The sequence below is a fragment of the Saccopteryx leptura genome, chromosome 4, assembly GCF_036850995.1.
Source record: "Saccopteryx leptura isolate mSacLep1 chromosome 4, mSacLep1_pri_phased_curated, whole genome shotgun sequence".
Classification (NCBI taxonomy): Eukaryota; Metazoa; Chordata; class Mammalia; order Chiroptera; family Emballonuridae; genus Saccopteryx; species Saccopteryx leptura.
The window spans coordinates 33,420,605-33,447,737 of NC_089506.1; the positions used below are offsets into that span (position 1 = coordinate 33,420,605).

General features: G+C 38.5%; 1 protein-coding gene across 2 annotated transcripts; it reads left to right on the forward strand.

The window, feature by feature from the left end:
* POLB (DNA polymerase beta) lies at window positions 1-26,877 on the forward strand. Of its 2 annotated transcripts, none has more exons than XR_010751225.1 (14): window positions 1-218; window positions 555-612; window positions 4,045-4,111; window positions 8,876-8,950; window positions 9,558-9,616; window positions 11,631-11,680; window positions 13,328-13,379; window positions 14,860-14,914; window positions 15,009-15,081; window positions 18,452-18,522; window positions 19,878-19,964; window positions 22,377-22,508; window positions 25,169-25,233; window positions 25,630-25,694. XR_010751225.1 is itself a non-coding variant. In XM_066383559.1 (14 exons), exons 1-14 carry the CDS (start codon window positions 158-160, stop codon window positions 26,738-26,740), a joined length of 1,008 nt encoding a protein of 335 aa, XP_066239656.1. In that variant the 5' UTR covers window positions 1-157; the 3' UTR covers window positions 26,741-26,877. The 2 variants fall into 2 exon arrangements, 1 of the variants encoding a protein (XP_066239656.1); XM_066383559.1 differs by lacking the exon at window positions 22,377-22,508 and adding an exon at window positions 26,646-26,877 and having other exon boundaries at window positions 25,630-25,769.
* The last annotated feature ends 256 nt before the right edge of the window (window positions 26,878-27,133 follow it).

Genomic DNA, 27,133 nt, shown 5'->3' on the forward strand with positions numbered 1-27,133 from the left:
TCCTGTCAGAGGCAGCCATTGTTCAGCGGGTCGCGCGGGCTGTTCGGGGGCTGGGCTGGTCCTACCCCCCTTTCCAAGCTCGCTGGCCCTCCTTAGAGCTGGGAGAGGGGGCCAGTCCCTGGCTTTGCGTACCCTATGGTTCTCGGGTGCAGCCACCATGAGCAAACGGAAGGCGCCACAGGAGACTCTCAACGGGGGAATCACCGACATGCTCACAGGTTAGTACCGCGCCGGGAGCCGCTGGCTTTCTTCTTTCCTTCCACCTCACTGCCTTCCCTACCTTCTCCCGTCCCGACAGCCCAGTCGACGGCATCGGCCCCTCGCAGCGGGTAGTCTTCCGTCCTGGTTTTCTTCCCGCGCCCGTGGCCGGTGGCTGATTGTCAGCGCTGCTGGGGACGCTGTGACACCGCTTGGCTGCCCTTGGCCTGGACCATGTAGAAGTGGGGTCCGTGTACAAGTCCTTTAAGAGGCTGTTACGCCCCCTTATGGGAAACTCGGTTCTCGTTTGTTTTCTCGTGGTTCTTGTTCACCCGAGCCTCTTATTGCCTTTTCAGAACTCGCAAATTTTGAGAAGAACGTGAACCAGGCGATCCACAAATACAATGCTTACAGGTGGGACGGTGCATCATTCTTTGGGAGCATGGGTTCTGGGATATGTGGCCATTAAAAGGGCTGAGAGGCCAGTGGATGTTTGGACCATCTGCAAGAGAAGGAAGAAAAAAAAAGCAAGAACTGAGAGTATTGACTTTGTGGTGGTACCTTACTGCAGTATTTCTGGGAGAACTTGGGCAGGGCTCTGTAGGATGAATTCTGACCAGTTCCCAGTTCTGACCGAAAATAGGCTGATTTCCTGTCACCACACATGAATTATTGAAAATACAGTTTGCTTTTAAGCCACAATGAGAGACAGTGGATGAGGTCTGTGCTGTGAAATAGATGTGGTTCAAGGAATCACATTTTTCTGTCTGGTTGGTGTGTCTTATCCTGTCACCTCCTTGAATTCCGTCCTTGTTCATCTCACCCGGGGCCTTATCCTAAACATTTTCCTACATCCACCTGCTTTTCTGATCCTTAGCCTATAAACATGCCCAAATCCCTCAGCTTTTTTTTTTTTATTCATTTTAGAGGAGAGAGAGAGAGAGAGAGAGAGAGAAAGGGGGAGGAGCAGGAAGCATCAACTCCCATATGTGCCTTGACCGGGCAAGCCCAGGGTTTTGAACCGGCAACTTCAGCGTTTCCAGGTCAACGCTTTATCCACTGCGCCACCACAGGTCAGGCTCCCTCAGCTCTTTTAAAAGCAAAACCAAAGCAATCTTTTTTGCTCTAGCTAGTACCTTATCTCTTTCTTCCGCTTTTAATTAACCTTCTTGAATAATGTGCCATTTGCCTGGACTTCCTAATCCCTAGTAATTTCTTAGCTTGTTGCAGTATGCAATCCCTTCTCCCGTTCCTCTGAAAATGCTCCCCACTCCATCTTATTGGACGGTCAGTGACATTCACTACTAGCTCATTCTGTTCACGTCTTACCCTTGCCTTCTATGATGGCACAGCTTTCTGTTCTTTCACCGCTTCTATCTTGCCTTTTGATGTTGGTAGTTCCCAGAGGCCTGCCCTTCACTCTCTTCTCATTGTCATACTTTCCCTGGCAATCATACCATTCTTTTTTTTTTTTTTTTTGTATTTTTCTGAAGCTGGAAATGGGGAGAGACAGTCAGACAGACTCCCGCATGCGCCCCGACTGGGATCCACCCGGCACGCCCACCAGGGGGCGACGCTCTGCCCCTCCGGGGTGTCGCTCTGTTGCGACCAGAGCCACTCTAGCGCCTGGGGCAGAGGCCAAGGAGCCATCCCCAGCGCCCGGGCCATCTTTGCTCCAATGGAGCCTCGGTGCGGGAGGGGAAGAGAGAGACAGAGAGGAAGGAGAGGGGGAGGGGTGGAGAAGCAGATGGGCGCCTCTCCTGTGTGCCCTGGCTGGGAATCGAACCCAGGCCTTCTGCACGCCAGGCTGACGCTCTACCACTGAGCCAACGGCCAGGGCCAATCATACCATTCTTGGTGGCTTTGGATACTGGTCATCTCAGTGACCCCAAATCTCTATCTGACTGGTAACTTTTCTCCAGATTTTTAGGCCTGTATCCCCCGTATCTTTACCTTTTCAAGACTAAACTTCCTCCTTTCTTTCCCAACCAACATAATTCAAAAATTATTACACTCTTTCCTTTACCTCCTATGACTTCCTATGTAAGGTAATTATACTGTCATCCACACATTTGATCTAGAAATCAGAGAGATTCAACCCTATAATTTGAGTCTCAGCAGGCTTCAGGGAGGAAATGTTTAGTCTTGAATGAGCCCATCAGGGGATAAGTAAAGAGAAGAACAATCTAGGGGTAGGACACAAAATGTGCCAACGCATTGAGACATGAAGGGAGTATAGCATTTTCTACTAAGTAATTTAGTTTGCTTAAGGGGTGTGGTCTGAGTGGGAAATAAGTCTAGAAAAGGAGGTAACACCCCTGCATGCTCCTCCCTTTCTGGCTAAACATATCTCTTGATTGTGGATAACATGTTTTGAAAATAGTTATGTAATCTTGTCATTATTCTATATCAAATAATTAGATATTTCTTCTTTATCTTGATAAAGCCCAATTGCATTGTGGCATGTGAAAGGCCTTTCATGAGCTAATTCTGAACTATTTGCTTTTATGGAACCAATTCCCTTTGCAAATTGCCCTCAATCTACCTTCCAGATTTATCATTAGTATTATGCTAATAGATATGTTGATATCCTAGTCTAAAGGTGTACTTGTGCTAGAATAGAATGAAAAACCAAGATTCCAAAGACTGTCCCAATATTTATGCTTTAGACTTAGATGTATTAAGGCTTTTTATCAGCATCAATACTAAACCGCATTTAGCATTGAAGTTATAGACAGGATACCAGCAGAGCACTCCCAGGGTGTACCCAGTCTGTCACCAGATTGCTGAACTGTATATGTGTGGAGATGGGAAAGAATCACAGGCCACTCTGCCTTGTATGGAACTGAAATGGGAACAAAAGAAGAAAACTGGTATTAAGGACATAGGGGAATGCAGTTTTAAACCTTGAATTTAAAAATAGTTGTCCATTAACCAATTGGGTATCTAGTAGTCTGAATACTATTAAGTGGCACATTTTTATGAAAAAAGAATTATGAATGATTTTTAAAAACTAGCTATTCAAGAAAGGCCCAGTGATATTTTCTACTTAATCCCAAAAAGGAAATACTACTGGTTTTCTGAATCTCCCTATTTTACATATACAGTTAAAATCATATCCTCAAATGTGAGGATTTTCAAGATATACTTCTACCTGACTCAGTTGATTAGAGCAGTGGTCCCCAACCTTTTTTGGGCCACAGACCGGTTTAATGTCAGAAAATATTTTCACGGACCGGCCTTTAGGGTGGGACGGATAAACGCACAAAATAAAATTATGCGACCGGCGTAAAAACTGGTATTTTTAAATATAATTGTCGAACTTACGAGACAAGCGTCAAGAGTGAGTCTTAGACGGATGTAACAGAGGGAATCTGGTCATTTTTAAAAAGTAAAACATCGTTCAGACTTAAATATAAATAAAACGGAAATAATGTAAGTTATTTATTATTTCTCTGCGGACCGGTACCAAATGGCCCACGGACTGGTACCGGTTCACGGCCCGGGGGTTGGGGACCCCTGGATTAGAGCATCATTCTGATACATCAAGGTTGCATATTTTATCCGCAGTCAGGGCACATGCAGGAGTCAACCAATGAATGCATAAATAAATAGAACAACAAATTGATGTTTCTCTATCTCTCCCCACTGTCTAAAAATCAATAAAAAAAAGATGTACTTCTAAAAGTGAGAGGCATTGGTGTTTTTTTTTTTAATCAGTTTTACACAGATGTGGCAGATTATCTCACTGAAAGTGTAAACTGCATATTTGCTTGTATGTGTATTCCAGTTTAAGGAAAATTAAGATCTCACTGGATTTCTAATTTCTTTTTTCTTTTCTTATAGAAAAGCAGCATCTGTGATAGCAAAGTACCCACACAAAATAAAGAGTGGAGCGGAAGCTAAGAAATTGGTAAGTTTGGTGAGCAAGTTGATCAAAGAGTTTACACCTGTACAGGTTTGGAGGGCTCCCATAAAACCAAATTTGCCTCTTGAAGCTGCCTTGACCGACACAGGCAGATTTCACTGTTACTGATTTTTTGGAATCAATTTATTCTGTTTCAAGTATACTGCTACAAGCTCAAAATGTTTTGATTGGGGTAAGAGTGGGTTTAAATTTTTTTGAACATATGTAATTACAATTTCCTTTCTCTGCTTTCTCCATATATATATGTACTCACTCATTTTCAGTTTTGAGTGTAGTCCTGAAGAAGAGTATGGTGGCAGAATGATACCAGCATATCTGGTCCTCAGCTACCTTTTTCTGATCCCCAGGTATAGGAACTAATATGAGTTAGTGTTCCCAAAGAGATCTTACCTATTAATAAGCACATGATTAAACCACTTGGTATATTTAGCCCTGTCTGTAATTTCCATAAAGTCCTGTATGATAGTGTCACAACTTCTAGAGTGTCACATCTCTTAGTAATTTGTAATAGTATTGTTAAGAATATCCTGGGAAAATTTATCTATTGATAATCAGATTATTCTCTCTCATCTTAATCTCACTAAAAGATCCTAAATTCTTCAAAATTAAGGACCGTGTTCTATTCATTATTTCTTAAAGATATCAAACTGACATGGCTTTTGATTAATATTTGATTGTCCTTAATTTTCTCATGAGAACCTCATAGTATAAATTATAATTGTCCTTATATTTTCATCTCTCAGAGTCTTCCCATTATCATAAATTTTGTACTTCTTATGACTAAGTGACAGATTATCCACATTAGTCATGTACCACATCGTTATCTTGAATTTATTATTCTGTGCAAATTATGCTCGGGCATCTAGATTTTAAATCCTTTCTGACTGATTTGTGGTGGCACAGGGGATAAAGTGTTGACCTGGAACTCTGAGGTAGCTGGTTCAAAACCCTGGGCTTGCCTGGTCAAGGCACATATGGGAATTGATCCTTCCTGCTCCTCCCCTTCTCTATCTCTCTCTCTCTCTCTCTCCCTCTCCTCTCTAAAATGAATAAATAAAATCTAAAAAAAAATTGTTTAAATGAATTTAAAAAAATACATAAAAACCAAAAATAAGTTACCTCAGGGTAAGTACAAAAAAAAATCCTTTGTGACATAATAGTTCTCAACATTAATCTATCCTCCTCAAAGAGACTAGTAAGGCAAGTTATAAACACACTAGATTTTAATTCTAAGTTTTTATAATGGTGAACTGCCCCAGTGTTAACCTCAGGAGCTATTTCTGCCCCCATTCTGTGCCCCTTGAATCACCCTTGAATTTCCTTTTTTATGTTAATTGCAAATAGCCCGATCATTTATTAAAGGCAAACTTGGGCAAGCTCTGATGCACTTCATCCCAAATCTGAGTTTATCCTTAAAAATCTGGTATATCCCGCCTGACCAGGTGGTGGTGCAGTGGATAGAGCGTCGGACTGGGATGCGGAAGGACCCAGGTTCGAGACCCCGAGCTCGCCAGCTTGAGCGCGGGCTCATCTGGCTTGAGCAAAGAGCTCACCAGCTTGGACCCAAGGTTGCTGGCTCCAGCAGGAGGTTACTCGGTCTGCTGAAGGCCCACGGTCAAGGCACATGTGAGAAAGCAATCAATGAACAAATAAGAAGTCGCAATGCGCAACGAGAAACTGATGATTGATGCTTCTCATCTCTCTCCGTTCCTGTCCGTCTGTCCCTGTCTATCTCTACCTCTGTAAAAAAAAAAAAAAAAAAATCTGGTATATCCCTAAAAAACACACAGAAGTGTACCCTAAATCCCTCTTGCATAAGATTGGACTTAATATGAAAATCTTATCTTTGTTCCATTTCACTATTTTTCTTAAACAGCTCTACTTTCTGGTGCTTCTCAATAATTCTAGAAATCTGAAATCTCCAGAATGAGTGTTTTGCCTTGTATTCCACAGTGTTAAGTATAGAAAATAGGCTGGGTCTAAATGGCTTTAGGTCAGCATGCATCCTCTTTTTTTTTTTTAAATATTTTTATTTATTCATTTTTAGAGAGGTGGGGTGTGGGGAGAGAGAGGAAGATAGAGAAAGGGGGGAGGAGCAAGAAGCATCAACTCCCATATGTGCCTTGACCAGGCAAGCCCAGGGTTTCGAACTGGCGACCTCAGAGTCCCAGGTTGATGCTTTATCTGCTGCGCCACCACAGGCCAGGCCAGCATGCATCTTCTGACATAGAAAATGAGAAAGCTGAGCACTTTCCTTTTCCAAATCTCTTCTACTTACTATTTGTCACTTCTATCTGGTATTTGCTATTTCATAACTTGAATATGCATTCGGTAGTCTTGGGACACTGATTAAATATTAAATAAATTGAGAATTAAAAAGAGTAAAAAAGGAAAGAAGAACAGTGTCAAAAAAAAGAAAACAAAACAAATAAAAAGGGCTATAGCAGGGTGAACTTAGGGCTAAGAGTAGAAGTTACCTGGCACACAGGTGTTATGCATGTTCAACTGTAAGCATGAAAAAAGTTCAGCTTCACTAATAATTAGAGTTGCAAATTAAAACAAGATGCTATATAGTGTCTATTAAGTTATCAAGTATAATATGCAATATGGATAAAGGTGTAGAAAAAAAGACAGTCATGTACTGCTGCTCAGAATGTTGATTGTTATAGCTTTTCTGAAGGATAATGTTGCAAAATGTTGGCAAAATGTATATATCCTTTGGACCCTGGCCAGTTTGCTCAGTGGTGGATCGTCAGCCCGGCATATGGATGTTCTGGGTTCGATTTCTGGTCAGGGCACAGAGAAGTGACCATCTGCATCACCCCTCCCGTTCCCCCTTCTCTCCCTCTCTCTTTCTTCCCTTCCTACAGCGTTGGCTTGATTGGTTCTAGAGCATTGGCCCTGAGCACTGAGTATAGCTCTGTGGAGCCTCCGCCTCAGGCACTAAAAATAGCTCAGTTGCCAGCATTGCCCCAGATGGGCAGAGCATCAGTCCTAGATGGGGGTTGCTGGGTGGATCCTGATCAAAGTGTATGTGAGAGTCTATCTCCCCTCTTCACACTTGGAAAAAGAAAAAAATGTATATATCCTTAGTTCCAGCAATTCTGCTTTGAGGAATATATATAAAGGAAACCAGTAAAAATTATGGTTTTTTTTATAAAAGATCTATTTATAAAAGATCTATTTATAATTTTTGCACACCACCTGTGTGTCAGGTATTCATCCAGGGGCTAAGGATAAAGCAATGAAAAGCCAGGATCCCCGCTCTCCTAGAGCTTATATTCTAGAGCAGTGCTGTCAATACGGTAACTGTGAGCAGTCATATTTAGCTAGTGATCTCATGAAATGTGACTAGTGTGACTACAGAATTTAATTATTATTATTTTTTATTAAGTGAGAGAGAGAGACTAGATACACTAGATAGGAAGGGAGAGAGATGAAAAGCACTGTAGTTGTGTCACTTTAGTTGTTCATAAATTGCTTCTCAATTTGTGCCAAGCCAGTGACCCCTTGCTTCCTTGAGCTTCAAGCTAGCAACCTTTGGGCTCAAGCCAGCAACCTTGTGATCATGTCGCTGATGCTGATCCCACATTGAAGCCAGCAATCTCGATGTTTTGAACCTGGAACCTCAGCGTCCCAGGTCAACGCTTCATCCACTGTGCTACCGCTGGTTAGGCTGAGGAGTTGAATTTTTAACTTTAATTAATGTAAGCTGGAAATTGTCACTTGTGGCTGCTGACTGCTATGTTGGACTGTGCAGTTCTGGGAGTAGTGGTTCTAACGGGTGGTATCTAGACCAGCCTCAGTATCACCTGGAAACTTGTTAAAAATGCAACCTATTAACATGGCGACGCCCAGGATGGGCAGAGCATCGCCCCCTGGTGAGCAGAGCTTTGCCCCATGGTGGACGTGCCGGGTGGATCCCGGTCGGGCGCATGCGGGAATCTGTCTGACTGTCTCTCCCTGTTTCCAGCTTCAGAAAAATGAAAAAAATAATAAAATAAAAATAAAAAAAAAATAAAAATGCAACCTATTGAATCAGGAATTCTAAGGTGGGACTTGGCATTGTGTTTTAATATATCCCCCAGGCAATGCTGATATATGCAAAAGCTTGGGAACTTCTGTTTAAAGGAAGTTTGTGACAGCATTGTTAAAATACAAAAAATTGGAATCCATCTGAATGTTCATCTATAGGGTATTTGTTAAGTAAATTATGATACATTTATACAATAATATGCTATGCAGCCATTAAAGATATTGTAGTTGTGTTTATGATATGGAAATTTATTCACAATGTGTTTTTAAGTTGAAAAAACATTTTATGAAGCAGTATGATTGCTTTTGTAAGATAACAGTATGTATATACATATATTTAGTAACTATATATATAAACAGACAAGAAGTCTATATAATACAGATATACAGTTATGAGGTTACAGTTTAATTTTCAGGATGATGAAATTAACAAATGAGTTAAATATTTTTTATACAACTATATTTTCTAATTTTTCTACAACAGAAGTTAATTTTTAAAAAGCAAGCCATTCAGAATTATTTTGGTAGGGTTTCTCTTTTGTCAATTAAGTATTTTATATTTTTACTGGGGCTCAATTTTCTTTGTTCCTTGTTTCAAAACTGGTCATGTGACGAGCATTTGTTTTTCATTTCTTATTTTGTACTTTAGTTTTTAGTGATTTGGTAAGCATTATATTTATAGGACTTATGTTTTTTTGTGTGTGTTTTTTGTAGCCCGGAGTAGGAACAAAAATTGCTGAAAAGATTGATGAATTTTTAGCAACTGGAAAATTGCGTAAACTGGAAAAGGTAAAATTTTAAATTATTTATTTGCTTATTTGATTATAGTATGTATCTTTATGGCAACTATCATGGAGCACCATTGCAGAGTAATTGATGTCACTTTAATTAGACTCAAGGAAAAGAGAGGAAGGGAGTTTATGCCTTTAAAAGTGTTCTATTTTTAAATGTGAATATTCTATAAAATTTTCACTTATTTTATATGGTATTTAATGGACTATTATGAGCATATATGATGCAATTATTTCCATACTTTCAATACTATTCAGGAATGAGATTATAGACTTTTGCTAAAAGATGTTATCTTTTTTAATTTCTATGCTTAAATTCTCCCAAAATATGGTTTTGTTTCACTCTGATGATAATTATATCACTTCTCCTCTTTTATGAATAAGTCTTTTAAGAATATCAGGTAAATTAGAGATGAGACATCTTAAGCTGCTCTGTTGTAACTTAGAACTGTCTAGGTTACATATGAATATTTCTATAGGGGTCATCCAGGCACATGTAAGAAGTTCTTCAGGTCTCTTAGCAGACTGTTATATTTCCAAAAAGATCTTTTGGTTCTCAAAGCATTTCTAAATCATTGTTATGCCTTTTTCTTTTTTTCTTAAAGATTCGTCAGGATGATACTAGTTCATCCATCAATTTTCTGACTCGAGTTACTGGCATTGGGTAAGAACTATTTTTTTAGACATAATAGTAGGATTGTTGTTGTTTTTTTGCATTTTTCCGAAGCTGGAAACGGGGAGGCAGTCAGACAGACTCCCGCATGCGCCCAACTGGGATCCACCCGGCATGCCCACCAGAGGGCGACGCTCTGCCCATCTGGGGGCGTCGCTCTGCAGCAATCAGAGCCATTCTAGTGCCTGAGGCAGAGGCCACAGAGCCATCCTCAGCGCTGGGGCAAACTTTGGGGCAAACAATGGAGCCTTGGCTGCGGGAGAGGAAGAGAGAGACAGAGAGGAAGGAGAGGGGGAGGGGTGGAGAAGCAGATGGGCACCTCTCCTGTGTGCCCTGGCCAGGAATCGAACCCAGGACTCCCGCATGCCAGGCTGATGCTCTACCACTGAGTCAACCGGCCAGGGCCTATGATTGGCTTAATTCTTCTATGTTAGCCAAACTCAATTGCGCACTGTTTCCCTTCAAACCTGTACCTTTCCACTTCTGTGCCTTTGCCCATACAGTTTATACTTCCGTAGCTTATATGCCTGAGGTTGGTTCTCTGTTGCCTCTACTGTGAAAGCCCCATCCAAGGCAAATGTTACCTCCTTTATAAAACCAGTTTGACTCCCCAGCCAAGATAATCTCTTCTTCCTCTAAACTCCAGTAACACTTGCTCTGTGTACATTTTACTACTGCCTCCAGATTAAACCTTGTTTGCCTCTCTGAGCATGATATTTAACTTAAACATTTAAGCTTTTATTCCATAGCATCTAGTGTAGTACCTTATGAATTTGAAACAGCCCTTAAGCATTTTTTAATTAAGGAGTCTTTATCCTAAAATTTGAACTACCATGAAAGAAGGCTTCTTTGACACTAGACAAATAAAAAATAAAGGTCAACATTGAAATATTAAGGCTATAATGCTTTTACTTAACTCTCATCTTCATGAAATGAGACTTTTTTTTAGATATGGCAATTCTTTAAATGGCAACATTTTTTGTGAAAGTTACCCTAAAATAGATTAAATTCTTAAACCTCGTCTACTAAAAATGAGTTTGGGGACCTGTTAAAAGTTATTTTAAAGGGTACCTGTTATATTACCCTCTCTTTCAAGGCAAGAAAACTGAACACAGAAAGTGAGATAACTGTGGCAGAGTCAGAATTAGAACCTGTTTCCTGACTCCCATTTCAGTTCTTTTTTTCTATCTACTAGATCATTTTCCTACTTGTTTATATATGTATTTATTGTCTCTCTACCCACTGGAATAAAAGTAGATAAGGACAGAACCCTTATTTGTGTTATTCCTGTTGTATTTTTAGCACATAGAAGTGTATCTGGCACGTAATAGGCCCTCAGTAAAAATCTCATGAATGAATGACAGTTTTCAAGTGCCTGTGTTTATGAATAAAGTAAACATGAGCACTATGATATATGACACTTAGCTGTGTAGACATTTTTCATGTCCAAGTTTATGGTTGTATTTCTAGATTGAAGCTTCAAGAATTCTCTTTGGATAACATTGAACATTACCAAATTAACCATGCAACATTTTTAACAAGTCTTTCAGCTCAATAGTAATTCTTTTAAAAAAAAATTTTTTCTGAAGTTAGAAGCAGGGAGGCAAACTGACTCCCGCGTGCTCCCGACTGGGATCCACCCAGCATGCCCACCAGGGGGCGATGCTCTGCCCATCCGGGCGTACTCTGCTGCGGCGGAGCCATTATAGCACCTGAGGCGGAGGCTGTGGAGCCGTCCTCAGCGCCTGGGCCAACTTTGCTCCAGTGCAGCCTTGGCTGCGGGAGGGGAAGAGAGAGACAGAGAGGAAGGGGGGGGGGGGGAGAAGCAGATGGGTGCTTCTCCTGTGTGTCCTGACCAGAAATCAAACCCAGGACTTATACTCTCTGGGTCGACGCTCTACAGCTGAGCCAACTGGCCAGGGCCAATAGTAATTCTTTATGTTTGACAAGATAAGACATCTAGAGTTTCACTTAATACTGAGATAATGCAATTCTTTCTTTGTAGTCCATCTGCTGCAAGGAAGTTTGTAGATGAAGGAATTAAAACATTAGAAGGTGAGTATGTAATTCCTGGTTAAGTGTGGTCCTGATTGGAATGTTAATGCTCTAACAAAGTAGAACTTGCAAAAAATACCCTTTCTTAGTTAATAGATACAAATGATATGAATTCTTTTTAACTCTACAGTAGAGGCTAGATATACAGAGAGGTTTATATTCTGGTCTTAAACATATTTAGGTTTGTAACTCAGAAGAAGGTCAAGAAGAGCAAGAAGTGGCTTTTGGTTTGAAGGCAGTGATTTTATTTGCACATTTTTAGATGATTTAAATTGCCTTTGTTTCTTTAATAAAATTTTAGTCCTATACCTTCAGCTTAAAAGCCAAATGATATATATTGAGATTGTGTAAGAAGCTTGTAATGATTATTAAATTTTTGCTTTCAAAGAAGTGATTAAAAATAGAGCTTAAGCCCAGATGGCTCAATTGGTTAGAGCATCATCCCAAAGAGCAAAGGTTGCCGGTTTGATCCCCGGTCAGGGCACATACGGAACAGATCGATGTTCCTATCTTTGTCTCCTCTTACGTTCCCTCTCTCTCTCAAATTAATAAAATGAATGTTTATAAAAATAAAGCTTAAGTAATTTTGAAACCCTTTTCTTAAACCTTATATAGCAGTCCTTTAAATATAGTTTCTTCTACATTTCAAGAGCTTTTTCTGTGTGTGTGTGTATATATATAAATATATATGTATATATATACATACATACATACATATATATGGATTCATTATAGTACATTGTGGCATTTAGGTTAATATTTATGGATTCGACTACTTGTAAGCAACCCAGTGTTTAGGTGGATAGGTTTTAGAGACTGACCTAGGTATCAATGTAGTCACCACTTTATTAGAATGAATGACTGTTGTGCTTCAGTTTCTCAGCTACAAAATGGTATTATAATTTCTGCCTCATATGATTTAGTGAAATAATATATGTAAAGCGCTTCACAGAATGCTTGGAACCTACTAAAGTACTTAAAAATAAATAACATTTTTAAGTTGACTTTTTAGGATGACATTAGTTTCAGGTGTCCAATTCTACAACATATTTCTGTACACCATATTGTATGTTTACTTCCCCCAAGTCAAGTCTTTGTCCATCACCGTTTATGCCCCAGACCCTCGCCCACCTTCCCACCTTCCCCCCTTCCGGCATGCCCAATAAAGGAATATCCAAGTGGAACTAAGATTTAAGATATGTTTTTAAATTAACAAAAAAAAGATAACACCTCTCCTTTTAACAAGATTTTTAGCACAGTGCCTACACACATTGGCACTCAGTAAATACTAACCAAAAAATGAACAATTTGAATGAACTTAGTTACTCATAATACATTCAGAAATTGTGGTTACTACTGCTGCTAATAACCATAAATTAAGCAATGTATGTTCTTAGAAGGCTGCCTTTTGCCATAGTCAATGAATTTGGAATGATCTTGGTATGTTTTATCTACTACTCCATGTAAAGAAAATTGAAATTTTGATTCAGTATAAAAATGATAATGAAATAATTGTTAGATTGCACTACATTGATTTGAAGAGTCACTTTTATCTAATTTTTTTAGGTAATTTTTTTCATTGTCTTTTCAAAGTCATTACAAAAAATGTTTAAATTAGCACCTCAATTTTATTTATGTTCCATACAGATCTCAGAAAAAATGAAGATAAATTGAACCATCATCAGCGAATTGGGTTGAAGTAAGGTGACAAATTTTCTTTTGACACTGGAGATATAAAAGTAAAATTTTTATAGCTATTCTTCCAAGTCATAATAATTCTTCATAATTAGCTAAACAACCATTTTCGATTCAGAAATGCTAAGATTGTTGCAGACTCATGTAGGGAATATGCCTATATTCACATGTTTTGTTACTGCTTTTTAGTGTGTTTGCTTGTTCTATATATTTATTTCCCTCATTCTCTTGACTTTAGCAGGGAGCTTCCTCTGAAAATACATAGAACTGAGTGCCTCAGTCAGCCAGTGGGTGTTTAGTTCATGCTTGCATTGTACAAAGCACTGCACTAGGTCTCAGTGTAGCTCTTAAGTTTAGAGTCTACCTCAGAAGATGGGACGTGAACTTGAAACACTAAATTTAAAAAAAGAAGAAAAATACTGAACACCCTAATAACAGTAAAGGAATAACTAGTAGACATGTTGTATATCAACATTAGCTATCATTTTGTGTGCCAGATATAATCAGAACTCCCTTTCTAATTATTTAAAATGCATAGTGCATAAACTATATACCTGTATGAGCATGTATCTTTTCTCTAGTATTGTATAGTCATTGGCGATTCAGTACCAATAACCTGAACTTTTCTGGTTGATGCCTTATCATAATATTTTAAATTTACACTGCCTTTCCAAAACTTTTAAGCAAGTAAGAGACCAGAATGGTATAGCTCTCACTTTCCTTGCATTTACAAAGCAATTAGAGGTCTTCTGAAGAACTTAGTTGTGAGAACTGGTTTTGAAAGGTGCTTTATTCTTAGGTGCTGTTTCATGCTTAGGTAATGTTTTCATAACAATCTTATTAAAGCGTAATTCGTATACCATACAACTCACCCATTTAAAGTATACAATTCAGTGGTTTTAGTATATTCACAGAGTTGTATTACAGTCGACTTGAGTCGTTTTTGTTTTCTCAGAGCCTGTACCCATTAGCAGGCACTCCCCATTTCTTTCCAACTCCCTCCTCTACCCCAGCTCCTGGAAACCACTTATCTACTTCCTGTCTCTACAGATCTGCTATTTTTGTGACTGACTTCTTTAAATTAGAATAATACCTGGATTCATTTATGTTGCAGGATCCTACTAGGATATTTTAAAATACAATTTAAGAGCAATGAACTATTACCCCTTGGCTTGTCAATAGGGACAGTCTAATTTGGAAATGTACTAACTTAGATGCATTTATTCTTGGTATGTGAATGTGAAGTTTATTTATAAATAAGTTTAGATGGAGTATCTGGACTATCAGAAAGGATAGCATTTAAGGATTTTGATCCAAGTTAAGAAATTAACCTTCCCCACATCCAGTTTTACTGTTGTCTTGATGAATTTTAATCCTGATTTTTGTATGATCTGATGGTATAAGGACACCTGATGTGGTAGGAAATGTAATTTTTAAGAAGATTTAAATATCACAAAAATCTTATCTATTTATTGTCTTTATAGATATTTTGAGGACTTTGAGAAAAGAATTCCTCGTGAGGAGATGTTACAAATGCAAGTAAGAGTGTGCTGAGTTGTATTTGTCTAGAATTGACAGTGTCACTTGGTGAAAAGCCATTTTTAGAATACTGACTTAATTTTTCTTCTATTAGGATATTGTACTAAATGAAGTTAAAAAAGTGGATTCTGAATACATTGCTACAGTCTGTGGCAGTTTCAGAAGAGGTAATATACTTGTTAATCTTAGGTTATTCATGTCTTGATGTTAAAATTGCCTAATATATATGAAAATCATGGATTAAAAAGATGTAATTTAACAGATTTACTAAGCTCCAGTAGTATTAGCTACTTTATTTTCATTTTAAAATTCATTTATCAATCTTAAAGAGAGAGGAAGGGAAAGAGAGAGAAACATCGATTTGTCGTTCCACTCATTTATGCATTCGTTGGTTGATTCTTGTGTGCGCCCTGACTGGGGATTGAACCCACAACCTTGGTGTATTGGGACGATGCTCTAACCAACTGAGCTACACAGCCAAGGTGCTAACTTTATTCATTTACTTATTTTATAGATGGAAATATGTATAAAAAATTAGAGGAAATTTGTACTAAGTTTATTATAGAATATTTTAGTGACTAATTTTAATAAAAGTATATAAAATAATTTTGGCTATGTTAAAATCCTAATAGTGATTGTCTGGTTAGATACTAGAAAATCTGTGGGTAGTTTCTGTTTATCTGTTTGCTTTCCTTTTTGTATTTTTTTAAGTTTTCTGTAATGGATCTAGAATAATGTCTCAGAAGCACCAGTTTAAAACCAGTTCTCACACACCCAGGTTCTGCTGATCTCCATTTACTATGTGAATACGAGCAAAGCAACAACCACACAGTTGTGGTCTCTTAACTGCCTCAAAAATGTGGAAGGGTAACATAAGTTTAAAAATATAAACTTTAACAATTAGAATAGAAAACCTTTATTTAAAACTTTTTGAATAGATTTCTGACTGAATATCTGGCCAACTCTGGAGTTTTGCTTGGAAGTAGGTGATGGGCTATAAGAAATTCTCTGGGTAGCTGCTGTTAAGAACCTAAAGCTGGGGATAGAAAAGGACTAAATCCATAATTGCTGATGTGCAGAAAGAACATTGGATTGGAGCCAAAATACCTAGCTTCTCAGACCAAATCTATCACTATATGATTTTTTTTTTTTTTTTTTGTATTTTTCTGAAGCTGGAAACGGGGAGAGATAGACAGACTCCTGCATGCGCCCGACCGGGATCCACCCGGCACGCCCACCAGGGGGCAACGCTCTGCCCACCAGGGGGTGATGCTCTGCCCCTCCGGGGCGTAGCTCTGTAGTGACCAGAGCCACTCTAACGCCTGGGGCAGAGGCCAAGGAGCCATCCCAGCGCCAGGGCCATTTTTGCTCCAATGGAGCCTCGCTGCAGGAGGGGAAGAGAGAGACAGAGAGGAAGGAGAGGGGGAGGGGTAGAGAAGCAGATGGGCGCCTCTCCTATGTGCCCTGGCCGGGAATCGAACCCGGGACTTCTGCACGCCAGGCCTATGCTCTACCACTGAGCCAACCAGCCAGGGCCTCACTATATGATTTTTAGTTTGTCTCTCCACATCCTGTTTTCCAAATTTGCAGAATGAGAGGATTAAAGTTAATAGGTTGTTCAGGTCTGTCTGTGCATCTGAAACACCCAGGACATTTTATAAAATACACACATTGCTGTACCCTACTGCAACCTATTAAATAAGACTCTCCTTGGGTGAGTCCTTGGAATTGATATTTTGAAAACAGAATTTAGTACACAGCAAGCCACATGCATGCTCATTTGACAGTGACAACTGTTCTGGGTTTATATATTTTTATTTTATTTTTGCTTTTATTCCATAGGTTATATGGTTATTTGCTTTACTATAAAAAAGATATACACTAAGAAGTCTGTCTTCTTCCCTATCCCTGTTTACTCTTCATTCCCTCTCACCACTGACTCATTAATAACCACTTCCTTGTGTATTCTTTCAGTGTTTCTACATGTAAATGTAACTACATGTGAATATATATTCTTTTGGTTTCCTTCTCTCTCTTTCCTTCACAAAGGTAATGTAATATTTACATAGTACTACACCTTACTTTTTTTACTTAAACATACTTCCGAGAGATTTTCCACATCGTTTTCTATAGCTGTATAACATTCAATTGTATGGATGTTCCATAGTTTATCTTTATTTATCTAGTCTTCCTTAATGGAACTTTGGGTTGTTTTTGGTTGTTGTTTTTCTATTTTGGGGTTTATTTGTTTGTGTTCTTTTTGCTTACATAGTTTGTTTTTATTTTTTAAATGGACAAAGGAATACATTTTTGGTGATAGGTGGATGGTGGAAGACATACAGATTTGAGGAGAAAGAAATGAGAATAAAAGACAATAAACTCTTTTGGTTGTTAAAATAGCTGCCATGAATGTTCTGTGACCATCACATACTCAGTCTAGTCTTCTTTATGTTTAAACATCTGGTTAAAGATTACTAATGGAAAGGGTGATGACCCAGAGACGCTGCAAGGTCTCAGTGACCAGAAGTGTTTTTACATGTTACACTTACAAAGAAAAAAGAGGCAATAAACAGGATTGTTTTATGCCATCTGTGTGCCAGACACTATTCTAGATGTATTTACATATGTTCTTATTTAGTTGCTCAACAGCCTATAAAGTAGGTTTTAGTAGCTTTTAGACAAGGAAAGTGAGGTCTAGAGAAATATACAGTCTTCATTTGCAATACTGAAAAAAAAAAGAAAGTGAAAAAAATGCCATCTAGATGGAGAAAATATGCTATCCCAGTAAAAGAAAGGTTTAAACTAGTGGTTTTCAATCTTTAACACTTGGAGACAAGTGAAAATAGGAGAATTATTTCAGAATTGCTAAGGCAGAACTCACCCTGAACATAAGCGAATACGACTAAAATCATTGATTGGGTCTGTAATCTTCATACAGCATCAGGGTGGTGAACTCTTTGGTGGACTGGCATAAAATTCCTGGCAGACCGGTCCATGGACTGGCAGTTCTGCCTGAAGTTATTTGGCTTTAAAGTGAGGATCAAACTGAAACCATAAATTATAATTTGCTATATTCTTATATATAACACTATAATAGTAATTCTTTATACCAGTATTCAGTAAGTTGAGTCGTAAGAATTGTAATGAGTTTTCTGATTAACCTTTACAGAGGTAGAGCATATTGTTTAATTTGAAATTTTTAGATATATAGTTTTTATAGATGTATTTTAAAGCTATTTTAAAATATTTTTACTTTATTGAATACTTAAATGCCTTTTTAATACATTAAATGACCAATTATGTGCAATATCTAATTCCAGTTACTGTTGTTATACCAGATTTTGCTGTTTTCATCAATATACCTGAATAGTTGGACAGAAAATGAAATCTTTTAACTAATTCTGAATATGGAGCACAGTGAATAAAAAGTTAGGCTGTGAGAAGTAAGGCCCTTCTATGTGTGTCATCACCATGGTTTTATTTGTGGAACAGATACATTTACATGAAGAACTTGACACATTTTCTTTGTTCCCGTAGGTGCAGAGTCCAGTGGGGACATGGATGTTCTTCTGACCCATCCAAGTTTTACTTCTGAATCAAACAAACAGGTGCCTCAGAGTTTATAATCAGTGTGATCAATCTTACATAGTAGTGATTATCATTTTGTAAATGATAGTTGGATTTTTTCAGAATAAGTTTGTTCTAATCTTTATGAAAGTCAATTGAAGTATTATACTGGTTGAATTATGTGAAAGGCAAAAAGTTAGTTGTTGCAAGGGGTGCATGTTTTTCCGTAAGGAATTGGGAGGACAGTCTAACCTTTGAAAGAGATGAAATTTAGTAAAATTTTTCCAGAATGATTTCTTGTCTATCACAGATATTTTAGAAATACCTAGTATAATATTCAGGTTTTCACTAAAGGAATATTTTTTTATTAAAAAAAATATTGTATTGCCTGACTGCTGATGGCATAGTGGATAGAGCATTGACCTGGGATGCTGAGGACCCAGGTTCAACACCAAGGGTGCCAGTTTGCATTTGGGCTCATCCAGCTTGAATGTGGGATCATAGACACGATCCCATGCTTACTGGCTAGAGCCCAAAGGTTGCTGGCTTGAGTAAAGGGTCACTGGCTCAGCTGGAGCCCCCAGGTCAAGGCACGTATGAGAAAGTAGTCAATGAACAACTAAAGCGCCGCAACTGTGAGTTGATGCTTCTCATCTCTCTTCCTTCCTGTCTCTCTCTCAAAAAAAAAAAAAAAAAGAAAGAAAGAAAGGAAAAAGAAACTTTACCTCTACTAGAAAACCCAAGAAACAAAACATTTTTGATTTTGGAATATATGCTTTTTAAAGATGAAGCAGCTTACTTATTTTTCTTGTGTGTGAGAGAGAGCCAGAAAGGGAGCAAGAGGGTAAGAAGCATCAGTTCTTAGTTGCTGTTACATTAGTTGTGCATTGATTGCTCTGAGAGAGGGAGGAGAGAGTGAGAAGCAGCAACTCATAGTTGCTTTCACTTTTAGTTGTACATTGAGCTTCCTGTACATGCCTTGACCAGGGCATGCCAGTGTCCCCTTTTTCAAGCCAAAACCATGGGCTCTTCATGCCAGACATCGGACCTTTAGGATTTTGTGGATGATTCCTTGCTCACTGCTCTGACAAACCTCAGCATTCCGGGTTGACACTTTACCACTGCGCCACCAATGGTCAGGCAAAGCAGCTAACTTTTTGATTTAATGAAACAGATAAACACAAATGATGTTTGTTTGGGGTATCATGATATTGGTGAAAGACAATGGTATCTAAAAATATGTTTAATAAAATGAATTTGTTAGAAGAAAAATGTGCTTATTCATAACATAGGAAATAGGCATTTCTCCACAGATAATAAGAAAACTCATGTTAAAAATGTTTCCTCGTGTAACAGAATGATTGCTCTTTCTTATTTCCTAATTATGATTCTATAGCCAAAGCTGTTACATCGTGTTGTGGAGCAGTTACAAAAGGTCAGCTTTATTACTGATACTTTGTCAAAAGGTGAAACAAAATTCATGGTAAGTACCTATTTGAGTTAACATGTTGGAAAAAACAAACCTTAAAAACTGTTCAGTAATGGTTGTGAGTGCCTGACCAGGCGGTGGCGCAGTGGGTAGAGCGTTGGACCGGGATGCGGAGGACCCTAAGGTTGCCAGCTTGAGCGTGGGCTCATCTGGTTTGAGCAAAAGCTCACCAGCTTGAGCCCAAGGTCGCTGGTTTGAGCAAGGAGTCACTTGGTCTGCTGAAGGCCCACGGTCAAGGCACATATGAGAAAGCAATCAATGAACAACTAAGGTGTTGCAATGAAAAACTGATGATGGATGCTTCTCATCTCTCTCCGTTCCTGTCTGTCTGTCCCTATCTATCCCTCTCTCTGACTCTCTCTCTGTTTAAAAAAAAAAAAGGTTGTGAGTGTGTGACCTCACTGTAGCTTAATATCACAGTAAGTAAATACCCATGAGGCCATAGAGAGAACAATTAGCAGAATGCTAATCTCAGAATATTCTAGTAAAGAATTTTATTTTAAATCCCCCACTTATAAATATCTCTGCCATTGGAAAAGGTCATTAGGTATAATCTGTTCAAAGTATTCACAATGAACTTGACATATAAGTTTTTACCTAAAATAGCAAATGTTTTCATCTTCTTTGACTCAGAATTCTTCAGTAAGTGAGATTAACATTGAAAAATACTAATCTATTACAATACCAAAGAAAGAAAAGGAAGCAAGTTATGTGATAGAAAGGCACAGGGGAAGAAACATGTGATGTGGAATGATAAGTTGGGGAGTTTCTAGAGGGGACACCTACAGAGATTTTCAAAGTGAAACCCATCATGGTGAATTGTCAAAATCCTGTAGTCTTCCTAGGGAATTAAAATGTAAAGATTCAAGACAAATGGCAAATGGATTAAAAACAGATTAATAAGAGGTCATGTGTAAAAACCAGCAGGAAGGTAAAAAGAAATCTAAAACTAAGGTAATAGAGACTTACCTTTATTCTGTTGGTCACTTAAATATACATCATTTGGATCCCCTTTTCTCTGTGTTCCCATCCCCCAAGTATGACTGAAAGGAAAGAGACTGTGTTTCTGGAGAATAGATATGCTAGAATTAGCATGGCTCATGCATAAATGTGGCAGTACTAGTTTTAACCCATGGTAGAAAAGATGGTTGCAATAGATAATTGAAATGCCATGTTAGTTAGAAAGTAGAATGGCATTCGCCAGGGCCTTGGGGTCTGGAGAAGTTACTGGTGAATTCGTACAGAATTTCATTTGGGGAAGATGAATAAGTTCTGGAGGTGAGTAGTGGTGATAGTTGTATAATTATGAATCTACTTAATGTCATAGAACCGCATGCTTAAAAATGGTTAAAATGGTAAATTTTATGCTATGTATATTTAATCATATAAAAACACTATGTTATTAAATTCAGCCTGGTGATTTTAATGGGCAATGGAAGTATATTGCCTAAATTGGTCACACTTTATCAGTTTCAAAAGAACTTTAGGAAAGGTAAAAATAAAGTTTACCTTCCTGTTGGTAAAGGTGGGTCATACTCTGGGTACCCCTTCTGGCCTAACTGTCCTCCAGTAGTCAGTCTTTAGGAATAAATGTATGATCTATTTTTCTGAAAATGTCAGATTTTGAGCTCTTACTCTTATGTCCAAAATATATGCATACATGAGATCTTGTTAAAAAATAGGGCTTATATATCCTCCATGAATATCCTTTTTAAATGTAGATTGATTTTAATTCACTCAGAATGAATGTGCATAAATCTTTTTTTATTTTTCTTTTCCAAGTGAGAGGAGGGGAGATAGACTCCTGCATGTGCCCAGAGTGGGGTCCACCTGGCAACCCCTATCTGGGTCCGATGCTCTGCCCATCTGGGGCCATGCTCCCAACCCAGCTATTTTTAGTACCTGAGGTGGAGGCTCCACAGAGCCATTCTCAGGGCCCAGGGCTGATTTGCTGAAACCAATTGAGCATTGGCTGTAGGAGGCGGAGAGAGAGAGAGAGAGAGAGAGAGAGAGAGAGAGAGAAGGGTGAGGAGGAGAGATGGAGAAGCAGATGATCACTTCTGTGTGCCCTGAGTGAGAATCAAACCTGCGACATCCGCACGCCAGGCTGATGCTCTACCACTGAGCCAACTGGCCAGGGCGAATGTGCATAAATCTTATATTTAAAGTACATTCAATAGATAAAATCCTAAAAATACCAGTTATACAAGTTGGATTTTTTATTTCATATTAGGAGCGGCCTTGTTCGCCTGGTCATACTCTGGGTACCCCTCTGGCCTAACTGTCCTCCAGTAGTCATCTCTGTGAAGGGCACTGGAACTCCCTACTGGGGAAGTGCACCTGCTTTCAGAGTGGGCAACATGGAGGGTGTTTATGCAATACAATAGCAGAAGCATTATTTTACAGTCTGAACAGTGTTCTGCTGGTGCTCAAAGAGAGACCAGAGGAAAAACTGACAGAGGCTGTAGTAATCCAGCTTGCAAGAATACAAGGACAAATGACGGCTGGTGGGCTGGGTGTGTAACCTGAAAAAGAAAGGTGAGTAGCATAAAGAAAATAAGATTTGCTGACACTGGTGAAATGGGTTATTCTAGTAGCTACCTGCTCAATTGAAAAAGAAAAGACCTTTGCCCAGAAAGTGCATGGACAGCCAGATCCCAATGACTGCTACAGAGTAGGCTGGTTCAGACCTTATTGTACATGATATGGACAAAATGTGAGAATGAGTGTCAGTGGGATGAGAAGTAGATGCAGTCAACTCAGCAAATACATATTAAGCACCTGCTACATTTCCAGAAGCTTGGATATATCAGTGAATTTAAGTAGAACTTATATTTGGGGAGTGTGGAAATGGACTGATAGTTAACAATGAACATAATAAATAGATAAGTTGTATAGTGTATTAGGATAAGATAATAAGTACTATTTTTAAAAAAAGAGAGCAAGGTATGAGGAGAGATGGGTGTGCAGGAGGTAGTATTAAATAGGCTGGCAGAGACAGAGGAGATGGTTTGGGCAGAGACTTGCGGTAAGGGATTTAGCCAAGAAGATACATGGGAGAGGAGAGTCAGAGCAGTGACCCTAAGTGCACAAACATTAGCAGAGATCTCCACAGAAGTTACAATCTCTGGGCTTCTGAAAGGAAGTTGGCTGCAAAATGAATTCAATTTAGATGGTGAAATAAACCCTTCTCATTGCATATCCACTTGATTTCAAAACCTCTTGTTGCTGTAACCACTGACTGAATTGTTTTTGAAGATAAGGTATTTCATGTGTTTTTCAAGTTACCTTCAAAACCTTAATTCCTTTAATAGTGATCAAACCTTAGGAAAGCCAAGGTTATTCCAGATCTTGTAAAATCATGGTCTTTGTTCTTCCTGTGAATATAACATTTGGAAGAAAAAAACAATTTCCTCTGCATGTAGATGCCTGTTTATGTATGATGAATACCGTTCAACTTTTAGCATTTTGTGCAAGTTTGGCCTTGTATTTTCTGAGAAATACCTACAGTAAGGATTCATGGGGGCAATAGCCAGTACCTCAGCTTACCCTGAGGAAGTGAAGGAGGCTTTATTTCAGACACTTGCATGAAGCTACCTAGTTGAAATGCCAAACAAAACTAATCCACTTGATCAAATAAAGAATTGACAACAATACAGAGAAATTCTTTAACATCAGCACTTCAGAAAAAGTTCAGGAAATAAAATTAGCCTTGAGGAAAGGAACAAAGTCATCAGATGAAATTCTATGACTGATGTGACAGCCAGTAAGATCGTTTCCTGTGCCATCCAAACATCTGTATCTGAAAGGTAATGGTAATACCTCATGGTAATTCCAGATGGAATTCATTCCTGATCCGTTTGAAGGTTGAGTTGGAACTTGTTAATGCCTTAAGAAGGTAGGTTTCATATTTTGAAGATAAAACAGGTTTCATTCATCTTTCAGCCACAGCAACAGCTAAAGAAAATACCCATTTTGGATTTTAGATTTTAATTTTTCTATGTTGCTGAGTGAAAAAGTATGGCTTTTAGTGACATGTACCAACTTGACTACTTTTTAGAATCAGAAGCCTATCACTTGTATATTTTTCTTAAAATGTAGCACTTGCAACATTTATTTTGAAATTTGTTGATGTTTGTAGTTCTTTTGACATGTGTATGGGTTGCTGACTAGTCCAGAATTTTTAGCCCTTTTTCTGGAAAAGGGAAATATAACAACAGACCTTGAAAATACCTATTTGAAACGGTAGAAGTGTAATGAAAACTCACTGTAGAGAAGGAAGAAAATGTTCCCCTGATTTTCTTATTTTTAAATTTTTTCTTATTTTTCATTGTTCTGTCTTTTTATTTCTGGAAGATTTCCCTAACTTCAAACTCTTCTGCTTTTGCTCTCGTGTTTTTTTATTTTGATTTAAACCTTTTCCCTAAGTGATTTTTTTCCTGTAGAACTCTACTCTTATTTCATGAATAGAATGTCTTTTGATAACTGAGTATATTATAGCTTTTTTGTTTTCTTCTTCCTTAATAATTATTTCTTCCAGGTTGCTTTTTTCTGTTGTTTTGGTCTCTTTCATGTTTGATGCTTTCCTTGATTAGCTTGTTGTTTAGACTCACACAAAGGCCAAATCCTCATAACCACAATCCTTGTTTGCTGTTTCACATAGTTCTTTTTTTTTCTCTTCTTTTTTTTACAGACACAGAGAGAGAGTCAGAGTGAGGGGACAGACAGACAGGAATGGAGAGATGAGAAGCATCAATCATTAGATTTTCGTTGTGCATTGCAACACCTTAGTTGTTCATTGATTGCTTTCTCATATGTGCCTTGACCGCGGGCCTTCAGCAGACCGAGTAACCCCTTGCTTGAGCCAGCGACCTTGGGTCCAAGCTGGTGAATTTTTGCTCAAACCAGATGAGCCCACGCTCAAGCTGGCGACCTCGGGATCTCGAACCTGGGTCTTCCACATCCCAGTCCGACGCTCTATCCACTGCGCCACTGCCTGGTCAGGCTCACATAGTTCTTTAATTATCATGACACATAATAGAAAGGAAGTGATAATATATAGTGCATAGAAAAACTAAGTTAAAAATGCTCCAAATTGGAAAACTGCCTCTAAAACAAAAATAACCTCAGATTTAACAACTAAAATCAAGCCTCAAGTTTAAAACATCTTTAAACTTTCTTTTAAATATCCATTTTAGGGTGTTTGCCATCTTCCCAGTAAAAATGATGAAAAGGAATACCCACACAGGAGAATTGATATCAGGTATTTGTTGCCAACCTATTAACTTTTTCCTTCTCTTCTTCTTTTCCCCTTCCCTCTGTATATCCTGGAATTCACATAAACATCTAGAATCCTTTTCATCTGAAGTGCCATCTCATCATGATGCCTTCCACAGCCCAAAAGTACTTTTCTGCCCAAGACAGTGAGTTGTAATAAGTGGTACTGCTGCTCACCTCTCCACATCTCTTAGAGAGATAGATAACTAAAACCTAAACTGCAGAGTCGGGTTAGTTTGAATGCTCTACCTAATGGTCTCTTCTTCAGCTTATTTGGCCACATAGACTTATTTTTGGTGTTTTGTACCTTATTGATTTTTAAGAGTTTTATTTTTCTAAATTTGAAATGTGTAACAAGATTTATCTATTGCTTTTTTTTTAGGTTGATACCCAAGGATCAGTATTACTGTGGTGTTCTCTATTTCACTGGGAGTGATATTTTCAATAAGAATATGAGAGCTCATGCCCTAGAAAAAGGCTTCACAATCAACGAATACACAATTCGCCCCGTGGGAGTCACTGGTGAGTATTTGTAACCCTTAGAGATAACAGTCATCTGGAGAGAAAGTTATTTTCAAAAATATTTTGGTTTAGCCCAGGCAACAAATGCGACTTTAATCCATCTATGCTCCTAGGCCTCAGTTGAAGGCCTGTGATGGCAAGAATTATTTCTAGCTTTGTCACAATGGATTAAATTTTTTCTACCTATAGTGGTCAGTAAAAATACGTTTTATTGATTTAAGTGTTTTGTTTTTTAAATTGTATCTTCAAGACTTCTGAAAAAGCCAGGTATCATTGCTTTTGGTGTCAGGCCAAATCTGGTAGCCTTGGCCCTATGCTTTTAAAGTTTAGGAAAATGAAGATTTTATTTTATCCTAAAAGTATAAAATAGGGCTTTCATCCTTGGTAGATGAGGGCAGTACTTCTCACATGTCAATGTGAATACAAACCATGGGGAGACCACATTGAATACAGATTCTAATTCAGTGGGCTCTGGAGTGGGGCCCAAGATTTGCATTCCCTTAGCTTCCAGGAGATGCCAGTACTGCTAGTCTAGGAACCACATCTTGAGTTGCAAAGGGACTAACTGGAGTAATTTATATATGTAATACATGGTGGCTATAGTGGAGACCCAGCAGAGGACAGTCATGAATTAGGATCACTTCAAAGGCTATAGTTGGAATACTCAGATTCCTTTTGTAGTACTGGTTTCTCTGTGACATACGTCACACAAGGTCATGTGGGAGGATGGGGGCGGGCAATATCTTTTTATTTTTAGTAGCTTGGTTATCATTTCCTTTTTTCCTGAAAGTATGTCCCATACAGCTGTCAGTCCTGAACCCTCCATAACTAAATTCTTAAGCTGGTTTGTAAGTTTCTTTTGTCTCTTTCTTACAGGAGTTGCTGGAGAACCCCTGCCAGTGGATAGTGAGAAAGACATCTTTGACTACATCCAGTGGAAATACCGAGAACCCAAGGATCGAAGTGAATGAGGCATCCTTCCTCCCAGGCACAGCCCAACAAGAGTCTTAATTTATTTCTTAACCTTTGCTATGTAAGGGTCTTTGGTGTTTTTAAATGAGTGTTTCTTCTTCATGCACTGTAGTCAATAAAACCTCTTATACTATTATCAGATGATCTTGTTCTGATTTTATTAGAAAATATGTTTAAATTTACAGTTTTGATCACATTTTACTAAGAGTTAACTAGAGAGACTATATTTTTTCTGAAGTTGAAAACGAGGCGGCAGTCAGACAGACTCCCGCATGCGCCCAACTAGGATCCACCTGGCACGCCCACCAGGGGGCGATGCTCTGCCCATCTGGGACGTTGCTCTGTTGCAACCAGAGCCATTCTAGCGCCTGAGGCAGAGGCCACAGAGCCAT

Excerpts from the sequence above, each read along its gene's own strand:
- POLB (XM_066383559.1), top strand. The coding sequence starts at position 158 with ATGAGCAAACGGAAGGCGCCACAGGAGACTCTCAACGGGGGAATCACC. Across the intron at positions 8,951-9,557 it reads AATTGCGTAAACTGGAAAAG|ATTCGTCAGGATGATACTAG; the intron begins GTAAAATTTTAA and ends TTTTTCTTAAAG. Across the intron at positions 18,523-19,877 it reads CTTCTGAATCAAACAAACAG|CCAAAGCTGTTACATCGTGT; the intron begins GTGCCTCAGAGT and ends ATGATTCTATAG.